Raw genomic sequence first — 22,437 nt, forward strand, 5'->3', positions numbered from 1 at the left:
AGCAGTGAACAAAAATTAATCTATTCTTATCAGAAAAAATCTTTCGGTTGCCTTTATTTAACTTCAAACAAAACAGTGAATAAAAATTAATCTATTCTTATCAGAAAAAACTTTCGGTTGCCTTTATTTAACTTCAAACTTTATGTACTAATGCATCACTTTATTTCCATTAATATTCAATATACGTCATGGCACGCGATGCAACTAATGATCCAATGAAGGCCCTTCGAACATTCTCGAAGCAGACAATTTGGTTAACCTTATCTTGTATTAATTTTCCGTCCAAACTATGTCATACAGGTCAATATAATTCAGATTAGTCTAACCTTGTACGAGGCAGATTTTAAATGGACATTCCTTCCTTTGCTAGTGAGGGTGCATTTGAGGCGAAGGAGCAAGTCCCGTCGACCTCCGCCATTTGAACGCAGTGCCTCTCTAATCTCGTCATGATCACATGGGTGGCTAAATTCGAACACGCTCTGGCCCATAATCTCCATCTGAAAAAAAAAGCAAAAAATAAATAGAATAAAATGAATGAGTAAAAAATTCTTTCAAATTTCGAATTGGTTTCTTCCATCAATTAACTGCGTGTGACGATATTGGCGCGTGTTACAAAATGTACATGCAGCGCGTGCGGCCCATTGTAAACTTTATAGTCAACGAATTACGTGTCAAACAGATTGTAAATGGGTTGACCTAGATGTGCTGGCGCTGATCGAGCATGCGTACCACGTGGACGGCTATGTGCACCGTATCATAAGTGGTCGTTACGAGCTTAGATGGCAGGTTAGCTTCGTCTATGTTGATTTATGATAGCATTAGTGTGGCATCATGGCACTCTTTGTTTTGTGATATGCGATGGCGATAGTTATGTTTGTTTAACGACAAATCATGTATTTATTTTGATATTATGTATTATCCATGTAGGTATAGTCGAGTGCATATAAATTTACCGTGCTTTATGCCGCAGTGATAGCGGCGAATTTGCAATAGATTTAGGTAACATGGTGTGCGACTGTACCTGGACATGGTTACAGTCGAAATACAAAATTTAGAAGATCTGATATTAAGACATTTTAGTCCAGTGAATAATTAATTACTAACACAGAATTTAATCGAGATAAAGTTGTATGGTTTCTAACATGTCCATGAAAATACAATTGAATATTTTTATGTTATCTCAGATAATTACTAATCCAGTAATTGATTACAGGTCTGTGACTTAAAATGTGATACGAATAAGTATAATAAATTAGCTAAACACAGACATGTCAAAATTTTAACCTCAAATGAGAAAAAAATTGTCTCTCTCTCTCTCTTATCTTCCCGGTTTCTTCCACAGCCGCAGAGCGTCGGAGCACATGAGAATACAGCTAACTGATTTTATAGCAAATTCTTTGTTTTACTGCCGATTCCAACCATTTTATAAAACGTCTATTTTAATTTTAACTGACAATAATACTTGACCTGAAGATCAATGGCCTAGAATACACATTTTTTTTCCAATGTAAATAAATTTGTAGTACCTACCAAGAACAAACTTAAACAGTTTCAGAACAGATAGACGCTTGCCTATGTAGTAAATAAAAAATGCAATACTTACAAACCAAAATAGTCACAAAAACCGCCTATTAGTATTTTTTTGTTTATATTAAAAATATTACCTTTAAATTTGATTAGGCATTATGTATTGAATAAATTTAAAGCCGAGAGGCATTAGTTATATAGGTATATTGACATAATGTAAATAACTGTATTTGATATAATTAAATTTTATGTAAAATAATGCATAATGGATTTAATTGAATAATGTAACCTGATTTAATATTAATTAATTTAACGTTATGTTTAAGAGCGACTGACATGTTTGTTATTTTTTAACGAATCGTGATGAAACCTATGCCAGATTTTAAGTAAAAACCACATCAAATTCCATCCAGTATTTTTTGATGCGCAAACCAACATACAGACAGAAAGACAGTCATGTAAATCCTCCCATAATTATCTTCTATGTACAGACATAGCCTACTTATAGTTTTATTAAATGTATGTACAGATAGATATAGATTACAATTAAAGCATATTACATACATATTCGATATCGAATATTACAAAAGTAATTTAATATATATATTATTAGTTATAATTATTAGGCTCTTCTCTACACAGTTAGAAATAAGGAGGATAAAATACATCTAGTAAGTGCAAATACAATCTAAATATTTCAAACGACTTATCTATTGCAAAATCATAATACAAACAAAATTACTAGTTTTTTTCCAGCACGAAATACGCTTACGCTATCTCAAAATGTAATGGAACAATCATCAAAATCTGACGTTTTCATCTATTTCATTATCGGATATATGTTACAGATTTATCGATTTATTGCTAGGCGGATACGGAAAAGTGTGCCAACAGAACGCCCTGACACCAGCCCACTTTGAGAACAACTGGTTAAGACATATGTTCGATGCCTACCGGAGGGCGTGATGTGCCGTGCACAGAGCTCCCAATTTCAGGACCCCATCGGAACCTGACCAAAGTCCTACTTTTTTCGGCGCACAGTCATTAATTTATATAAAAATATTTGACAGTTTACTTGAGGCTACGAAAGTCTCACTATTCCGGTACGACTATTGATAAAAGGGGGATCTTTTTGTACTCGGATGCATCACTACATACGCTCTATATATTACGAGTAAATGTTCATACGAAAAATACCATTCAGTTACAAAGTAAAATTTAAATACAATTTTTGCTGATGTTGTTGACTGTACCAATGACTATTGAACAGTGACAAGGTAACAGACTTAGGATTAGGATAAGATCAATATCTTGTTCTGAGCCAGACTGACAAATAAAATAATAATAAAAGTAGTATTAATTTTAACTTTGTATACTTTATCTGCAAGACAAGGTGAAATAAATGACGCCAAGCAAAGGAGAAGGAATTTAAAGTATTATTTACCTGAGAAACACCGAGATGGTCAGCAATGTTTTCGCTGCAGTAGACAATGTCCCCCTGCTGTGACAACACCAGCACGAACCCATCAAGGGCCTTCATATAGGACAGTTCAGACGATACTTCTTCTAAACCCTTGGGGCTCTGTAGTTTTGACTGCTCTGTTGTATCACCCGGCACTGGAAATTAGATTTTATTTTTTTTATTAATATTTCGGGTCATTATTTCGAGTTTTAAATTCGATGTATGCATACATACATTGCTTTTGGGTCTTATGCCTCTTGGCTGTTTTTACCCTGCAGCCTCTACAATCAATATTGTACTTAGTATACAATACTTTACATCTTACAGTGTAAGGGACAAGGAACTGTATCTGATGTGGACCGTTTTAGACTATTTCTTTTTGTGAGCTATTTGAAAAGCATTGAAATTTTTTCATAAAACGACAAGAATATAGGTTTATATAATTAAAGTATATATTCAATTAATCCTGACGTAATGTCGGGCCGTGGTGACGTAGGCAACGAGCCTGCGGTTTTTCTAAGCAGAACACCAATTCGTTGGCGCGTGCCGATTTTGCCAATATTACTCATATACTATACTGTGCCATGAAAATAATAGTACTCTTTCTTATACTGAGCCAATATATAGTCATAGATTTTTACCATTAGCTGCATTTTTGGATGATTTGAAATAAAAATAAATTAGTTACATGATTAGCCTCGCAACGGAGTAGTAGGAGCGTCATGACGTCTTTATGTTGTAGTTTCCCTTCTACCATTAACGAAATCGGAGTTTCCTAGAAGGTTTTTTTTACCTAAAAGAACTTAGTGAAACCAAAATAGGTACATCCAGATTAGAAAACTTTATCTTTATTTATTGCCTAGACTATAATTTATCTGATGTAGTCGTAAAGCACTCCTTTTGCTTGACAGCCAATATCTGTCATTGCTCGTTTATCGAATGGATTGCGACGTCAATTGACCTTGCACACTTAGGTCCATGGTTACTAATACCAAAAGGACACACAAAATAATGTAGATAATTAGTAAGTTTCATAGAAGTATTTAGGTTACAGAATGTATACGGAGTATTTCCATATTCGATTTGATAATCTGTTTATTAAGCTTCGATCGTCAAAACTTTTTAGCAGTGCGATGCAGTCAACCAATCACATTATGGTATCGTGACGACAACTACGCAATAGGATTGGTCGTCTGCGCGGCGTCTCAATGCAAAGAGTTCCGGCAGTTTATATCTAGTTGTAATCTCGCACTACGCACTCAGCTCACACATAATATCTACACACTATTACCACAGTATTATAAAGAGTACTGGCGTACTATTACCGAATGAATGAACTTTGAACATTGTGTAGTTTATATTTGAGCTTTTATTTACCGCAATGAAAAACCAGCGATGTATACCCAATCCGCCAGAGTTCGGCGAACTTTATCGCGATAATGTAAATCCGGCATAAAAGGTGAAGTGATCTAAAGGCTTGGCTTGATCAAAGGCAGGATAAGGTCACCCAGACTAATCTAATCCCTATCCTATGTCGTTGCCACATTATCGCTAAATATAAGAGTTATCACAGAGATACCATTCGTTAATCGTGGTTAAATCCTGTAATCTGTTTATATACAATGTAGGAACCCTATCAATAACCTAAGAACCATAAAATACAGTCAAAGAAATAACAATGTAACCTGTGTTGGTTAACTCACAACAGTGATGTGACAAAAACAAAAGAAAACCTAGAATTTTTATCTAAATATATATATTAATAATATATTGCCCAATGAATAACCACGTGAGACTACATTTCCAAAGCAGGAATGCCAGGTAAATTCAATACGCTAGTCCCAAGCACACACATACGAGTAGAACAATTCCTAGAATCTTATCTAAGAGACTATTTCTATCCTACTAATATTTATAAATGCGAAACTTTGTGCAGATGTATGTGTGTGTTTGTGTCTGTTTCACGCAAAATTTACTGATCGAATTGTTATGAAATTTGGTACAAGGGTAGAATATAACCTGAAATAACAAATAGGGTACTTTTTATCCCGAAATTCCCACGAGAGCGAAGTCGAGGGGCGCAGCTAGTGTTACATAAATTTTGATATCCAATAGATCGCTGTAGTGATAGTAGACGTAAGGGCTAAGTTAAATATTTATAATTCCATCCGAAGTCTACCTCTAGAACCAATCAGGCATCCTTATTGACAGATACCAAGGACCAAGACAATGATAAGTAACATTGATTACTTACGCATAGAGACGACGTCGCGCACACGGAGATAAGATATCGCCAGACGCATCACGGAGGCCTTGTCCAGCTGTTCGACCTCCTCCTTTTTTGCGGGGAGAGCCGCTGTCAGCTCTGTGAATATTTGCATCTCTTTCGTGCGTCGACATCTTGCTGCAACGCGGGATTTCTCCTTCCTTTTCTCGTTGTTCCTGTACAGGATATTTTTTTCTAATTAAGTTTTAAGATGACATCTTAGTACGTAGGAATTTAAACATTATTCTCCGACCCGATTAAAAATGGTAATTGAAGGTAACAATTTGGTAAGGGGCAGGAAGAAGAATCTGGATAATATGTCGTTCAAATTTATATAAGGTCATTAACAAATGAGGTCCAAATAAGATCAATTTTTGGAGTAAGTAAATGTACCTACGTACATAACATACCCAATCCAAATCTTTATAACTAACTCCGCTGGTTCACTCCAAAAGCGCAGGTTTCCAAAGTCATTAACGGTATGAAGGGGAAAGATAACAAAAAATAGACGATAACAATGCAGGTAACAAATAGTAATAAATGAGATACAATATTAATAACCCTATTAAAATTAACATCAAGATAATGATTTAGAGAGATTGATGATCCGTTTAGACTGTATGTTTGGACAAACCGGATTAAACTTTTCGAGACGGTAATCGAAAAAAGGTCTCAGGGTCTAATCCAGAATCTCGTGTAACAGAAGATGTACTCGTATACCAACTTGATCCATGTAATCTACTTTTTGTTGACTACCACATGTTTTCGGTGGAAAAAGACATGGAGAAAGATAAACTAGATATAATTCCAGAAGCCTTTAGTTTAATAAAATCTAACACCAGTATAAGCAATATCACCCTAGATGAGAAGAAGAATACCTTTTCGATATAGACGATAGTTTACGCTTCTCCTCTGGTAATTGCGGCGATCCCGGTATACACATTTTGAAATATTATAACTTTCTTATATTTTACAGATACTTTTCCTAATTTCAATATTATAATAACAAATGTATAACACAAAACGCGTCCATTCGTATTCACCGTATACACAGAGTATTAGAAATTAGTATGTCATTTCATTAATTTGTCATTAAGAACGACAGTAATATTATCATTTGTTCCAAATAGGGCATTTAAAAAATGCGTCATAAACGCATTTTGGAAGCAGTTCTTATAAGTTGTTTGGCGGGTTCTTAACGAGGCTGTTGGAGCCACCTCTGTGGCGCCATTCGGTTATATAAAATGTAATAATTAAATACACATATGTATAATTGTATTAATATCTATAATTTCTAGTAATAGAACGTAATCACAAGTCTATAGAGATAGGTTTTACGGCCAGTATTTTTTCAGTGTCTTCTGAAACCCATCGACAATAGGGTAATGCTCCCGACTTTTTGGAAAATTTCTTTCGGATAACAGACAAAACGTATAATTAATTATTACTGTTTACATTACATTAAGCTCCCAAAAATAGCCTAATTACAATAATAATAAACCTAAAATGTCTGTAGGTAATACGATAAGATTTTGGTTACTAAATATTAATATAGATAACAATATCTATGCAAGTAACAATGAGGAACAAGTGTATTTAAGTAGCAGTGGATACAATGATGTGATGAATGAGACAGAGGATGTGGTAGAAGCCATTAGGTGAATTGTATTGACGCACACTGGACCTCACGACGTGACGAGTTTGATAATAGCGAAATAATCGCACAGGCAGAGACAAGTTGACAAACGCTCTATCTAAAATGTCCGGTTTCAAATTTAAATTCAAAATTATTTATTCAATTTAGGGTGATATAGATCACTTATTGACGTCAAACTTATTCAGTCTAAATATTACCTTAAGTGGTGTAGGGTGAAAATTAGATTTGACTGTACGAACATAATATAGGAAGTGGTGGTGCTGTAATGGTTAAGATGCCCGCTTGTTAAACGAAAGGCTTAGGTTCGAATCCTTCTCGTCCCGCATGAGTTTGTATACCAACATGACTCATTCATCGACCACCACTTGCTTCCGTTGAAGGAAAACATCGCTGCACTCTGGTTGATTATCAACTTGTGTGTGAAATGTAGAAGCCAATAAAATCGTTATGTGTGTTATTCCACGTAATTACCAAGACCCTCAGCCATGAAGAAAACGACTATGAAGAGACATAATATAGGTAGGATTGAAATTGGACGACTTGAAAAAAGGCCAGTACTGGCCATTTGCTTATTACATTGTATTATATAAATCGAGTGTCGCCACAATCTATCATTAACGGCTATTTATTCTTATAGATAAGCAATAGGCATAAGTATAAGGTATTATTAGATTCATATTAGATTAGCAAGGATTTCACGAAATGAAAATACATTTTAAGTATGAATAAAAACAAATATTAATTCCATAGAAAAAGATACGAGAAAAATAAAGACATATAATACAAGCAAATATTTCAAGAGAAAGAAATACCAGAAGCGAGACTGCTTTCAAATTAATTATGATTTAACATGTACCTAATCATAATTCTTAATAATAGAAACAAATATTAACCAAATTGTAAGAGTAAAATTACTGATAACTGACAAACAAGTTTGGGCATGACAAAGAGGGGTATATGAATGACTGCAACAGATTGAGGAAAACATTAATGGATGCACGAAAGCAATGTGTGTCAATTCTACTAATTTTATATTTGTATTAAAAGCATTTTTATTATTTTCCATATGTTTTAATTTATGCAAACAAGTCCTCTATTATATGCTATGCCCAGCAGTGGACGTTTTATTGATACAAAACAGCACCACAAACAATTTAGGATTAATAAATAATTAATACCTACTGTAATTTAGTTCTCAAGTAAATTTTAAAGACCTGAATTTAAGGAAGATGTGGTACACAAGCGCAATACTATTTAAATCATGTAAATTTTCTTACTAAAATTAAAAAGTTGCTTTATTACGTACTAAATACATTGTATTATTAAGCAAAAATAATAAAAACAAAATTAAGAGTGTACGAATAGAAGAATTTTAAGAACTCGTAAGTTGCAGTACAATAAAAAATAATAGCAACGCACATGCTTACTCGCAACAAAACTATCATGAAGTAAGTTTAATCAATAGGCAACATAAATTTAGCGCAGTGGTAAATTTTAATTTATTTTATAAACGAAAAGTCCTTAGAGTTACAAAGTCCCATGATTTTAAATGATTGCCTGACCTGATGTTTCAACTCGGTTTCCAAAAACAAGTTCAGAAAAACATGAAATGACTGCGACATCGTGCAGCCGAAGCTTCCGCCATCTTCCTCGATAAAACTTTGGTGATGTAATATTGGCAATATTGGCTTTCACTTTATGTTACTTAGTAAGAAAATAAACAATAGTGTTAGTAGTGAGGCCTAGTAATACAATTTGTGAACATTGATTCTTAAAATCAAGTGCCATTTGAGTACAACCACAATTTATGTAGAAACACAATCAATGGATTTCAACATGAATTTAAAATCAAAGATATTATGAACAAAATTAAAAAAAAACAAACCTCTTCGACGAATGGATTTTTCACTAAAATACTTAAGGTTTTTTTTTTGCATTTTGAACAATCTAGTAACATGGACTTTGTTACTTCACTTGCAACTTCAATGTTTTCAGGTAAATTGTGCACTTCGAAATCTTAATACCAAGCAATAATAGTAGATTAGTAGCCAAGGGCTGTAAGGCATCAATTTAAAGTAAAAGTTTTCTATTCCCGCCTTTTTTCATTAAAAATAACCAAGTAAAGAACTTTTTAATTTTTTTTTCAAGAACGAAATTGAGCTTTACCGTTTGATACGTATTTAAAATTGATAACTATTATATTTATACGAACACAAGGCTGAATAGCAAAGCGACCTCTTTGGTCATTGGGCTGAATGCATGGCAGAATCTATATCCAGTATGATGGTTAGATGTACGAGAACTTTTTGAAAGAGTGAAGTGGTTTTTTTTAAATTACTTACCGCCCTAGGGCTTTTCTAGCTACATTATTACCCTAGAGTGCTAAGGACCTACTTACCGAACATGAGAGATGTAAAATCCAATAAAGCTAGCGATCAGGATTTGAAATTGTATCGCCTAAATTTGATACTTCAAGTCATCATGTTTCATTAACTTAAATATATAGGATAATTTCATGTTAATAAAGACGATTTTGTTACGATAAAATGAACGCTAAACAATTTCTGATTAAAGCGTTATAGTAAAGTAACTGTACACCAAAATAAAGGGACATCAGTTGGCCTAATAAATTCATAGTATCAAAAACAGCAGCAACGTAACTAGGCCATTGTCGACGATTGAACAACGTTTAGAGCCGGGGTTATATTAAGCTCTGGTTGAGAGACGAGGATACCACCATTTGTTTGTTTGTTACGTGTCGTATCTTTATTTATACACATTGCTTAGATAGATAGTGCATCCTTGGTTTTATTGGATATATCCTCAAATATCATTTCACTGTCCAAATCTTCAACCCCCATTTTAACACTTTGTGTCTCGTTCACAGTCCGCTTTGTCTATATGTTAGATGTAGTTCATCTTATATCAAGGCGACATTAATTTTCATCAAAATCAGGCCACGCCACATCAAGGGTTGAGTTAATAAACAACGATTTCTGTCTGGCTGTTACTACTACATAATTAATTACAATTAAAGCTATTTAATTATTTACAAAACCAAGTAAGTACACTTTATATGAAAGATTTAGGGAATTAAAAATACAAAAGGACTGCCGACATAATTTACATTACCTATTTCTTCTAACATTTCCACGATCTATTTACGATAGACCGTTGACTGTCACTTAATTGATTTGTTCTGTTAACACCAAGTGCAGCATACACATCGTTAGACACACCAACCAACATGTTGCCAGGGCCTACGTAGTGAGGACAATTGGCTGTGATTGCAAAAATATTCGCGACCCCGTCTGCCAATTGAGTAGTGACGTAGATTGTGTCCTGCATGACGAGCAACGCCCCGGATCCAATTAAATGTACATCTTTTGATTGCCTCCAATTTTTCATCTTTATAGTTTGATCTTTTTTTTCCGCAGACACCGTTAATATTATTTTGTTCCAGAACGTACCTATCTTGTCTTACACGTTTTGTTATTGTCATCCTCAGAAAGTTTACAAAACTTGCGTTATATTTAAATTTTATTTGTATATATAGATAAGTAATAATAACAAATATTATCAGTGCAAATTTTTAAAGTACTTGAATGCAACTACAGTGCAATGAAATTAAAAAAAAAATAAATATTTGCATCCGGTATGGATGCAGTTTTCCTCAATTAGTTATTGTAGTCAGAATCAATTATTTAGCTATTAATAAGCAGTTACTCCACTTGACGAAGATAATGGAGTTATGGATTCACGTACGTCTTACGTCTTGAATGGTGCGTGACTTTGGGTCTCATTTAACAGAATCGTTTATCTATCTATACTTTATTTTAGCCACGGACTGCAAAGTCCGGCGTAGGTTCGTCGCATCAGGTTATCAACTAATAACAAGCAGGTCAAGATATGATTGCTAGATCAATATTAATTTGGTATTAAATTTTGAAGTGTAGGGGAAGCCTCCTCTTATTACGTTAATAAAATGACGGAAAATATATTGCTTATACTTGCTATTTGAGCAAAATTGTTGCTGAGGTCAAAATAGAACAGAGAAACAATATAATAAATCGAGTAGCAGTGGAGGCAGGCATTTAACGAAAACAAATAATGGTACTATCGAAACGGTTAATAGAATAACAAGGCTGAAGGAAAACGGCAAACAGAGAAAACATCTGAATCCAAACATATCGCAACATCAACTCCACCCACTTCAATGTGTCTTCAGTGAGTAAGCACGTGCTTGGATCAGCTGATATAAATGAAAATGTTTGGCATTTTTCCATGAAACTAAAACCAAGCTTATGTTTCTTAATGGTTATTAAAATTTCGTGAACCTCGTGACCATTAGGTTATGTCATTCAACTCATTTGCACAAATGTTGAAAGACATTTGTGTATAAGCAAAAAAGTGCCAATCATTAGTTTATCAAGAATGTTGGTTAAATGACCTTAGGAAGCATGGAAATTTAAACAGAATTACAAAAATCCATGACAAGGAGTTATCAAAGCATGTTTTATTTATGGCTTTCATACATGTCTCATTGATAAAAAATAAGACAAAGAAAAGACAAATAAACGAGCATTAGGTACTCAGGGAATGTTTATTTTGCAAACAAAAATGTGTAAGGGTATGTTTTGAGATACATTTTTCTTCAATGGCTTTCAACATAAATTATATTATGAAACTTTATTCATAAATATGAGGTACCTATAATCAAAGTTCGACCGATATTAACAAACATCAATCAAGCACAAAAATAAAACGAATTACATTTTCAACCTTAACAGTATCAACATAAGGCACGTTATTCTTAATTAATTATTCAGACACATCGTCAATGTTGATAAGATTATTATGGCCGAAGCTGGAGAGACGGTACGTATAAAACAGTATATATTGTACCAAAACAGCTACATAATTGGCAATGGTACCAATTTTTTTATAAACCAAAGCTAACAAAGAGCATGTATTTTCAGATGTATTTGAGGTCAATATGAACCACACGCAAATTACTCAGTATTTTAACATCCATAGACACGAAGGCGGATGTTATAAACATAAATATCCGTTCAAAGATTTAATTTATGATCCGACAATAACATTTAAATGAGGGTCAGATATTTACCAAAAGTGTGTTAATTTATAGCAAATTCATTTTAGTCATCGTCAAACGCAACGACCGCTTTGAATGATGAAATAACAAAAATTACATAGAAATAATTCAATATTCTTTCAAATAACGCATCCGATATTGCTTTGCTCGTTTAAAATTACGTAGATGTAAATGGGCAAAGCTTCAATCGTTTGGATCATAAATAAACAATTAAGAGGAAAAAACATCAAAACAACATTAACAAAATAAATTTCTGGCCACGTGACATAACAGGTCGAACTTACATAAAGTCTTCCAAGTCGACCATGCCCGTGTACTGGCACGGTTGCCCGTCCACATCGAAGCACATGGTATTGTAGTTCCATTGCTGGACTTGATGACAAGGCAGGTTAGGAATTATGGGCTGAGGAGGTTGAACGTATCTGAAGACTGGAGGTTGATAACCCTGAGGGTAGAACTGAGGCACTTGATTCACATAATTGTAACACTGCGCTGGTGGTTCCACATAATCCCTACTTTGGTTGCACACATTTTGTACTGGCCATTGTGGTTCTAGCCTTGGATAGGAATTCCACCTACTCTCTTCATACTGATTGATCGGCTGAAACGATCCGTGATCACCATTAACGAGCATCTTGGTGACGGCTCAAGAAAAACAACGGAGTAGTCCATCAGGGTACGTAATCGACGGGCGACTGATAGCAGCAGATGTTGTTATCTCTGGCTGAAGTCGCATAGTGGCAAAAACTTGATATAACGAATTACTAGATAACAATATTCACGAGTAATATCGACTCTACAGCTATAATTTAAATCCCAGTATTGAATCTTTATCACAAATTTTAAATCATTCGATTTAGTCAGTATGTCTGTTAGAATAAATTATCAGTAAAAGCAAATAAACGAAAACTGATGTCGATAGCCTATTGAGAAATATTCCGGTACAATTAAAACGTGGAAAGCACGAATATCAACCCAAATCAACAGTGTACATAATACGTAACTAATATTTCTAACAAAGAACACATAATGAGATGCTTGTCATTTGGTCTCGCAATAAAAAAATTATCTGCTATATGTGATGAACATTGTATTATCACGCAACTAGTAAATTAGTTAACCTATTTGTAAACTGTTCATATAATAAAATCACCTTTCTATTTTGGGATTTTGTCAATTAGTCATACTTGTAAATTCACTAGATCTTCTTGCAAACAATGTTTATCTTCATTAAAAATATGAGAAGTTTTAGTTCCGTAAATATAATTTTAATTGATGGCTAATAAGCACGCCTGTTGTGAATGATTTTCTTATCTAGTAGATTGCTTATTTTACTTTACGAATTGATGTGAAATGACATGTTCGGATCTGCTTTATGCAAGGGATGAAAAGGTTTGACAATTTAGCATGATCGTGATGACATGATGCAGAGAAGATGCCTTTTAAACAGACACGTATACTCTTGGCATGGAAGGACGCTCGAGCTTCGACAGCCAGTAACATTATCGCTCTAACTGGCGCACACAAAACATTTTTGTAACCGTCTAATAAGGCTCTCTTTGACATGTTATCTAAATGTCAAAGGGCCAACAACGACCATGTGCTAATTATCATTAGTACGTGAGATAAGAACTACATAAAATTAGCTTAGTAAACGAATAGTTAACCTCAAAAACTGCAATATTGTAAGAATAATCAGTCAGGCGGCGAAACACGCAAACATCAGGACAGATGACGCACAAGTCGATGCCATTATGGCTAGAATTTCGCCTCTATCACATGCATAACTTAAGATTATTATGAAGATAAGAACAGTAGTCGAGACATTGTAGAATAGGAATGTAGTGTTATAGAAGTGTGTAGTATGTAGTAATGTAAATATATAGACATTTAAATGACAAATAATACTTCATGAGAAACAAGAGATTAATATCAATGCACTACAAAGATTGTGATAACGGTTTGGGCGAGCACGTGCCAATTTTGGATACCTTTTATGTTTAACTTAATTCAGTTCATGATGAATTAAAGGTTACTATGAATTGATTTGCATTCATTACAACTATTTTACAGCCGAATATTCAACAATTTAAGGTTTCTCGGTGTCACAGCCACGAACGTAAACAGGAACATGCGGAAAAAAGTTCTGAGCCGGTTGACTGTAAGAGATCCCTACATGGGATAAGTCCGCCGTTGTACATGTATCTTACTTGTATTAATTTTAATTGATGTACTTGTTTTCGTGCAATAGTTGTTACAAACAAAACAAACGAGTTCTTAATTGATTTGCAACGGTAAACTTAAACATCAGTACCCTGTATATAGACAAGAATCAAACATAGAAACACAGTGACATAGGTTGTACTTAATTACAAAAAACAGTTCGATAACTTTTTCATAAGCTGGTTATACATATCACTCAACAGTTCGCCAAACTTTGGCGGATTCGGAATACATTGTTTGTTTTTCATTACGGTAATTAAAAGCTCTCATAGAAACTGCACAATGTTCATGCATCCATGCGAATGCACGCGAATGCTGTCTGAGTCAGAGTACATCATGATAGATGCTATGACAGATGGATAGATGAAAACGATTTAGATAAGTATGTATGTTTTGATGACATAAATAGGGTTCGCATTCAGAATTCCTTTTTAGGGTTCCATACAAAAATAAAAAATGGAACCTTTAGGACTGTCGAGTCAGAGGAATATAACATCTTACCAAATTCCATCTGATATGGTTCCGAGGGGTAAATTAGTAAATTTAAAAAAATGATTTGTAACCTTATTATGTAATATATCGAATAAAAGAGCTCGTTATGAGAATCTCAAATATAGTTTTCTTAAAATTCCATTTGGACAAAGGACCAGGCTTTGAGGCATTTATGGGGCGGAAGCCAACATTGAAGAAGCCTTTTTGTACCTTTTATAGTTTTCTTATTATTGTGAATTCGATGTTATTTATGAAAAATGACGATTAGTTAATGACAATTACTTAGTAATTAATTCTAGAAAAATTTTATACAATTTGCGCGCTGTTGTCTTTCTGCTTAATTCAGGAAAAATTGGAAAAAATACAAAATATAGTTCATTCATTGCTTGTAGATTACAGCAAATCCTATAAGAATTCTATAAATTTACAATAGTTCAACTCACATCAGGTCACATGACCGGTTTTTTGTAAGTTACCTAGAACTTTATAAAAACGTGTGCATAAAAATATTATTCACTTTGATGCAACAGAAATAAAGGATTAGGTCTATGTGTTTTTATTCTAATTTTAACACGCGCTACATATCGGCATGCTTTTGTCTTCCATCTATTCTATTTATCACACAGAATTGATTTCTGTGTGATAAATAGATCAACTCACTTGACTCAAATAATATTTTAGTGTTCAATCAATGATAACATTAGACTTACACAGAACATTTTTGACATTTATAAGGACTTTCTACGTTATCTGTGCACTTTAGCCTTAACATAATATATGAAATAATGTTGCACGTGGACATGACGTCGACTGTCACAAAGAAGCTAATGATGTGATATATTTTTAACATTAGAGGAACGAAATGTTAATAATAAGTTATTATTATTACCAATTTCATCAAAGTAGTAATTAAACAAATTTTTAACAAAAAAATATTTCATATTTGACACACGCTTTATCGTGCACCTCATGCACTATGCATCCTGGGTGCACTATCTGGTCATGCACATTATAATAATGCATAGTCATCTAATGCTGGCTCCACACTGTCGTCGAACAGTTTGCCAAACTTTTCCGGATTCGGTATACATGGCTAGTTTTTATTGCGACAAATAAAAATACTCATACTAACTACGCAATGTTCACGCATTCGCGTCAGCATGTGTCTAAATTCGGCGACATTGTGGAGCTGGCAGTTCATGCCAGCTCCACACTGTCGCCGAATTTAGCCGCCGTGATACAATACGTCAGCTCAATCGGAAGATCATCATCATTAGACAGCACAGCCCTCTTTTTCCTACTGGTCTCGGGAATAGATCTCTCATCCTTCTCGGTCTTGTGACTTACGAAACCAGTTTTGACCCGCAACTTGTCTTATGTCGTCGAAAGATATATCTGCTTCAAAATTGAGTTGCAAGATTAAAACGGAACAAAGTGATATTGATTGGTGATTTGCAAATTAAACAAAAAGCTTGTGTAAAAAGATTTTTTGTCATTGTTACTATAGGATAGGTAGCTGGCATTTCAGTTCATGCCAGCTCCACACTGTCGCCGAATTTAGCCGCCGTGATACAATACGTCAGCTCAATCGGAAGATCATCATCATTAGACAGCACAGCCCTCTTTTTCCTACTGGTCTCGGGAATAGATCTCTCATCCTTCTCGGTCTTGTGACTTACGAAACCAGTTTTGACCCGCAACTTGTCTTATGTCGTCGAAAGATATATCTGCTTCAAAATTGAGTTGCAAGATTAAAACGGAACAAAGTGATTGGTGGGTGGATTGGTGATTTGCAAATTAAACAAAAAGCTTGTGTAAATAGATTTTTTTTGTCATTGTTACTATAGGAGTAGGTACCTAGGTACCTACTTAACCAAGGCAAAACTAGAATGAAGTAATGTGCGGCCGAGAATCGTTCAATTGCTGCTACAAGCAACACTTGACAACCACATATATGAGGCTGCTGACCGTCTATTTTCTTGTACTTACTTACATTTGAAGTAAGATATTATACATCATTGAGCGTACTTCCTACCACTAGCCCAGTTCTGTGAAAGGTTTTGCAAGAACATGCCTCCTGGCTTCTGAGACTGCTTGACAGTCCAGGGTGATAGCTAAAAGGTTTATTTATTTATTGTTATTTAAATACAACGGTATATGTGTATAATACTACAGTATTTATAAAAGGAAGAAAAGAAAAGTCTTTGGACATCACTCCGGAATCTATTTTTTAGACGATTTGGTATAGAATCGAATCTGAAAAAAATATTCTAAATTATGAACTTCTATGGATTTTTTCAAAATAAATTTCATTCAACGTCAGCTTAAAAAATTCTATCATAACACCATCAAGCGTACGTACAATCATATATAATAGAAAAGAAAAATTCTATACTATAAATATTGACTACTAGCTACGCTCCGGTTACTCGCTGCGACCGTGGGAATTTCGGGATAAAAAGTATGACAAAAAGGTTAAATTAGGTACTAACAACTATATGTATATATAGTACAACTATATGTATATAGTTGATAGTGTATACATTAATGGATTCGCCCACATTTCGTCATTGACAAGAAAATTTATTTATTTACAGTTACATATCATGTTATATACATATATGTATAGTTATGATAACAGTGGATGATAGACAACAAGCCTTTTAGTTTTTTACTTTACGACATCAAGCATCTACGTCTTGAGTATATCCCTTCTGTCAGGGCCAGATGAGGCAGCCAGATTTTTATTCCTAGTTGTATATTTCCTAATCTAAGTTGCTTACGTTATTAGTCCATACTTAGTAAAGTATTACCATCTTAATTTATAGCTACTTATTTCTTTGAGAAAGAAAATGGAGTTAATATCTTTCCAGCCACTGGCACTGGCTGATAGTGTACTAATAGTGCTTATCTACACAATGTACCTATTATTTTTGACAAGTATTTCAAATAGTATTATATTATCACAGTATTGTATCTATATACAGTGTGTATTTGACTACTTACCACTAGATGTCACTAGTCGTTAAAATCATGTCAGATGCCTTTAGGCGATTTGAATAAAATCCGATGGTAAGCAACTCAATAGAAAGCATCACAAACTGACAAGAATTTTTACAAAAACTTGGATGGTTATAAAAATGCATTTCAATTCAAATGATTGAATGATTACAGTGGCGTGCATGCATATAATTCAATGTTGCTGCAAAGTAGGGCTTCAATAGTTACGTGAAATTATATGCATGATGGAGGACTAGTACTTGGGGAACTTCTGTCTTTCTTAATTTATTCTACTTTATTCTTTATTCCTTGCTTCTGCTACCAAGTAGAGTTGAAATGACATAGATTGTTATGTTGTTTTCAGATTATCAGATAACTAAAAAATACTACATGTTTATGATGTCAAGAGTCCTTAGTTATATAAAAAAAAACAGAACCACACCATATTCCACCTAGTCCTAGAATATTCACTAACGTAAGCACACAACATCGTACCAATGAAATTATGTGTAGGTAAGTAAGTAACTAATATAATGTTTTATAAAAATATTTAGATTTATTTGTTTTTCACCGCAGATCCACAACAGACCTGCTAAGCCGAAGAATAAGATAAAAAAAAACAAAACAAAGTAAGATTTATTTCTTTAATTTCTACTAATGATACCTCATTTTCTCCTAGTGTCCATGGATACTACTTTCTGAAATTTAATAACTTATTGCAGCCTTCATTCAATTATTAAATTTTGGATTTTTCCATCCACTTCTTATTAAATGCACTAATTGTGTTTTGGACTGTTATCTTAAAACAAATAAAATGATGTAACCTTTCAGGTATAATTAAGACCCAATAAGGTAAGTATCTACTTCTTTTTATCTATGCTTATTAAGTACTAGATGTTGCCTGGGGCTTCGCACCCATGGTAATTTTGAGATAAAATATACAATAGCCTATAGCAATATTGGATAAAGTACCATCATAGTGGTGAAAGAATTTTTGAAATCGGTTCAGTAGTTTCGGAGATTACCTGCCTCAAACATACAAACTTACAAGCACCTACCTCTATATAATAATATAGTACAGATTTAGATTGAGGATTTTGATGTAGCATTGCCAGTTGACCTGCCCCCGAAAAGAGTCCCTGTGAGTCCCTGAGAACTAGATGAAATGGTCCATGAATAACCAACTACTAAATAATAAAGACATTATCCCGTAAAGGGTTATTCCATTTCAAACGCTACCACAGCCAATTTTCTAAAGTTACTTGTTTTTAAATTAATTATCATTAATATCCATCACAACACATATTATCTGAATAAAGAATAAAATTTGCATAAATATTACATTTTCATATTTTTATTCTCACATAAAGTTAAAGTAAATATTTTTTACTCAGTGGTTGTATTAGAACAATAAAACGTTTCCTTTGAGTTATTTGTTATAATTTCGTACGCATAACACCCATTACAAATACATGTAACACCCATTACAAATATTCATATGCATAAAATTTAAAATTTTCTTTAATTTTTCTTTTACGCATGCTATGCTAATTGTTTATTTAGTATATTATCGTCTGAAGTCATATTTATTAATTATTCAGGCAATATTCGCAGAAATTTGCATTTCAGTCCGACTACTACAGAGTAGGAGGCAAAATCATGTAACGCCCGTTACACACCTTTGAAACTAATTTTTGTTCGTTTAATAAGGAATAATTAAAATATACTTTTATTTAAAAGAAATATGGGGCTTAAAGTGATTGTTTTTAACAAATCTATGTATGTATCTTTAGTAGTTATTAAATTATTATCAGTTAAAGTATTATGAACTGTAACACCCGTTACATGGAATGACCCTAAACTTGACACTCCCTCGAAGAAAATAGTCATCAAGGAAAGTAAGCATTAATCCTGTTGACTTGATGTTCGTTAAAGCGGGATAATATTGTAATATAACTATATTAAACATAGTGCAGTGAACTAACATTTAAAAAATATTATTGTCTGTCCATACAAATAATATTTTTTTAATGCCACCATTTTACATTTTGACAACTGGACTGAATCCATATTCAGTCCAGTTGTTAAAATGTAAAGTAGTGGTTACACCAATAACTTGGCTCTCTGTTTTATTTAGGCTTAAATCTCTAGACAAATATTGGCATTGATCAAAGTGCATGGTTGCATCACACAATACATATTTTTCTAGGGTATGCCTATGCAACATAAGAACTAAAGAATAACTTCAACCTAATGAATCCTTATATTTTATTAACATTAACAAGTTGATATTCAATTGTTTACAACATGTTATTATTTTATCTTGACTTACAAAGGTGAAAAGGTTAAAATCATATGATGCTCTGTATCAGTACAAACAGAGAAATGCAACGAATTTTGATAGTGAAATTACATCCTGTTCTCATATTACCACGTGAATTGCCAAAACTATGAACATTTTGTATTGTAAAGAGAAAGTTTAATGTGGCACTGAATGAGGAAAATGTTGTGATGATGGGCTTACACAACGATTGACCGATATTTGTGCCTCAGGTGGAATTGAAGTTTACACAGTAGCAAAATGACTTACCTCCTTTTCTGATTTGCTGGTTTTGATGCCATTTCAGCTATTATAACAGCGACAATGTTATGAAATTAACGATATGATCACACTCTCAGAACACTGCCAAGGAGAGTATCATATCGCTTTCCACTTTATCCTTTTGGCTTTTGTTTACGTACACACCAAAAAATGTATCACAAATCACAATTTATGTCATTTTACAATGCACTACACATAAAATACACTTTGTTATCGTGAACTTGCACAGTACAGACACGAGCGAGATAAAAACGAAGTTGCCAAAGTACTACTTAATCCCGTTTTCAACTCCTTTTTTATTTGTTAATTTTTGTGTTTTTCTCATTGGTTCACGCCAAAGAACTGTCATCAAATTACCAATCAAGAAACAGAAAATAGAACATATGTTTTAGGTTCGAGTGCAACAACAACAGATGGCTCTTGAAAGAACGAAAATGAACAATAGATGGCGTTAAAATATCCATTTAGCATAAAGCCAAAAGAAACTATAAAAATGTCATTTAATAAAATATCAATGGCATTTTATATCCGGAATTTAATTTGCTTTACATAAAATTACGCTTGGCATGTAAAACAAAAATTATTTTTTATTTTTTATTTTGTATCCACAGATAATAAATGGAACAAGCAAGTCATTCATTTCGCAGTACATAAGTAGATACCAACTATGTTTGTCAATGATGTTTGTAAACGTAATCTAGAGATGTCGTTGCTGGGTTTACACATTGATCAACAAAAAAATAGCTCCACACTATCGCCGAACCCGACAGCGAACACGAACATATCACGAATGCATGAACATTGCGTAGTCTGTAAGGTAGTACGTGTGCTTTTTTTACTTCGGCTTTGGTGAAATTACTCGTACTTAGTAGGTACTGTAAAAATCTCCTTAAAATGTAATAACATAGCTCAACAACGCAACTTTATCCATAAATATTTTTTGTTGCTTTGAGATGATATTAAAAAGTAAATAGTATTAGGTATATTTACTAAATTCAAAGGAAAATGCAATTTTCTAGTCAAGTGCTATCTTCTCTATCCATTCCATCCTAAATGCTGTGCCTTTTATTTTATACATCATATCAACTTTGCAATAAAGTATTGAGTAGGTATTGGGAAATAGGATTAGTGAGTGAACCAGTTACGTAGGTTCGTGAGATAGGGATCTCTTGGGCGCATCATTTGTCCTAATGATGGCTGGACTTGCATCACTGCTGCATGCGGTGCACCAGACAAATTGTATTTCATTCCACAATCATTACGGTCATTGACTTTACATTCAATACAAAAATATGAGTTCTTGTAGCAATTTATTGTAAGTCGTCTGGAAAGACGATTATTAATTTCTAGTTAGTACTAAGAAATTAAAATAATCAGATTATTGTTAGGTAGTTAACTAATTACCTACTTAAATAGGTATCATTAACAAAGCTTTGACAGCTGATATGCGGCATTCCCGAAAAGCTTTAACGTCAACGGCTGGTGGCCGTGGATGAAACTAGGAACACGAGAAACTGCTTCTAATTTGACCAAACAAGCCCGCCTCGATTGTATTTTATGACAACACATGATTCCTAATGCTAACACCAAATAAATCACTCGCGATATTCTAACATTCTTTGTAAACGTTTCCGTAACACGATTTGGAGATGTAATGAGATGACTGGTGCAGGCATCGCTATAGATTGGGTATTGATGTAGATAAATCACTGGTTAATTGCCGGTGCTGGAGTTACACGGTTTAATGGGAACAATCATTATTTATTTGATGGGACGCCGGCCGCTCAGCTGCATCACGCAGCGATGGGCAAGCGTAGACTATTACAAAATGTCCAGTTTGAGCCTTAGTTCGAATGAGACAAATCGTCGACAAATGTTTAAATTAGTTTCTTTTCTTCTCCTCAGCTGTGGTTGTTTTGAAATACCAATAGTTTGCAACTTTGTGAGAAACAATTTAAAATTTGACCCGAAAAGTGCATGGTATTAGACCTTGAAATTCAATAATTCTGAATAAATCTTTGACTTTAAATGGCCAAACAGAGAAGGATGCTAGCAACTGCAGTCCGTGTTCATAAGTACCATGTGATATTCT

General features: G+C 33.8%; 1 protein-coding gene across 3 annotated transcripts in view; it reads right to left on the reverse strand.

Moving 5' to 3' along the window:
• Window positions 1–20,617, reverse strand: part of LOC128677292 (hypoxia-inducible factor 1-alpha-like) — a 71,278-nt gene extending 50,661 nt beyond the window's left edge. Inside the window, exons 1-4 of one of the 3 annotated variants that reach the window (XM_053758028.2) lie at window positions 20,334–20,617; window positions 5,244–5,431; window positions 2,972–3,144; window positions 327–497 (exon numbers count right to left, since the gene is read on the reverse strand). In XM_053758028.2, the coding sequence (XP_053614003.1) occupies window positions 327–497; window positions 2,972–3,144; window positions 5,244–5,431; window positions 20,334–20,365 (564 nt within the window). In that variant the 5' untranslated portion in view covers window positions 20,366–20,617. Of the gene's footprint in view, window positions 1–326; window positions 498–2,971; window positions 3,145–5,243; window positions 5,432–12,312; window positions 12,735–20,333 lie in introns of those variants that run through there. The other 2 variants (XM_053758026.2, XM_053758027.2) reach the window with 2 other exon arrangements.
• Between the last annotated feature and the right edge of the window lie 1,820 nt (window positions 20,618–22,437).

Source organism: Plodia interpunctella, chromosome 17 (genome assembly GCF_027563975.2).
Source record: "Plodia interpunctella isolate USDA-ARS_2022_Savannah chromosome 17, ilPloInte3.2, whole genome shotgun sequence".
NCBI lineage: Eukaryota > Metazoa > Arthropoda > Insecta > Lepidoptera > Pyralidae > Plodia > Plodia interpunctella.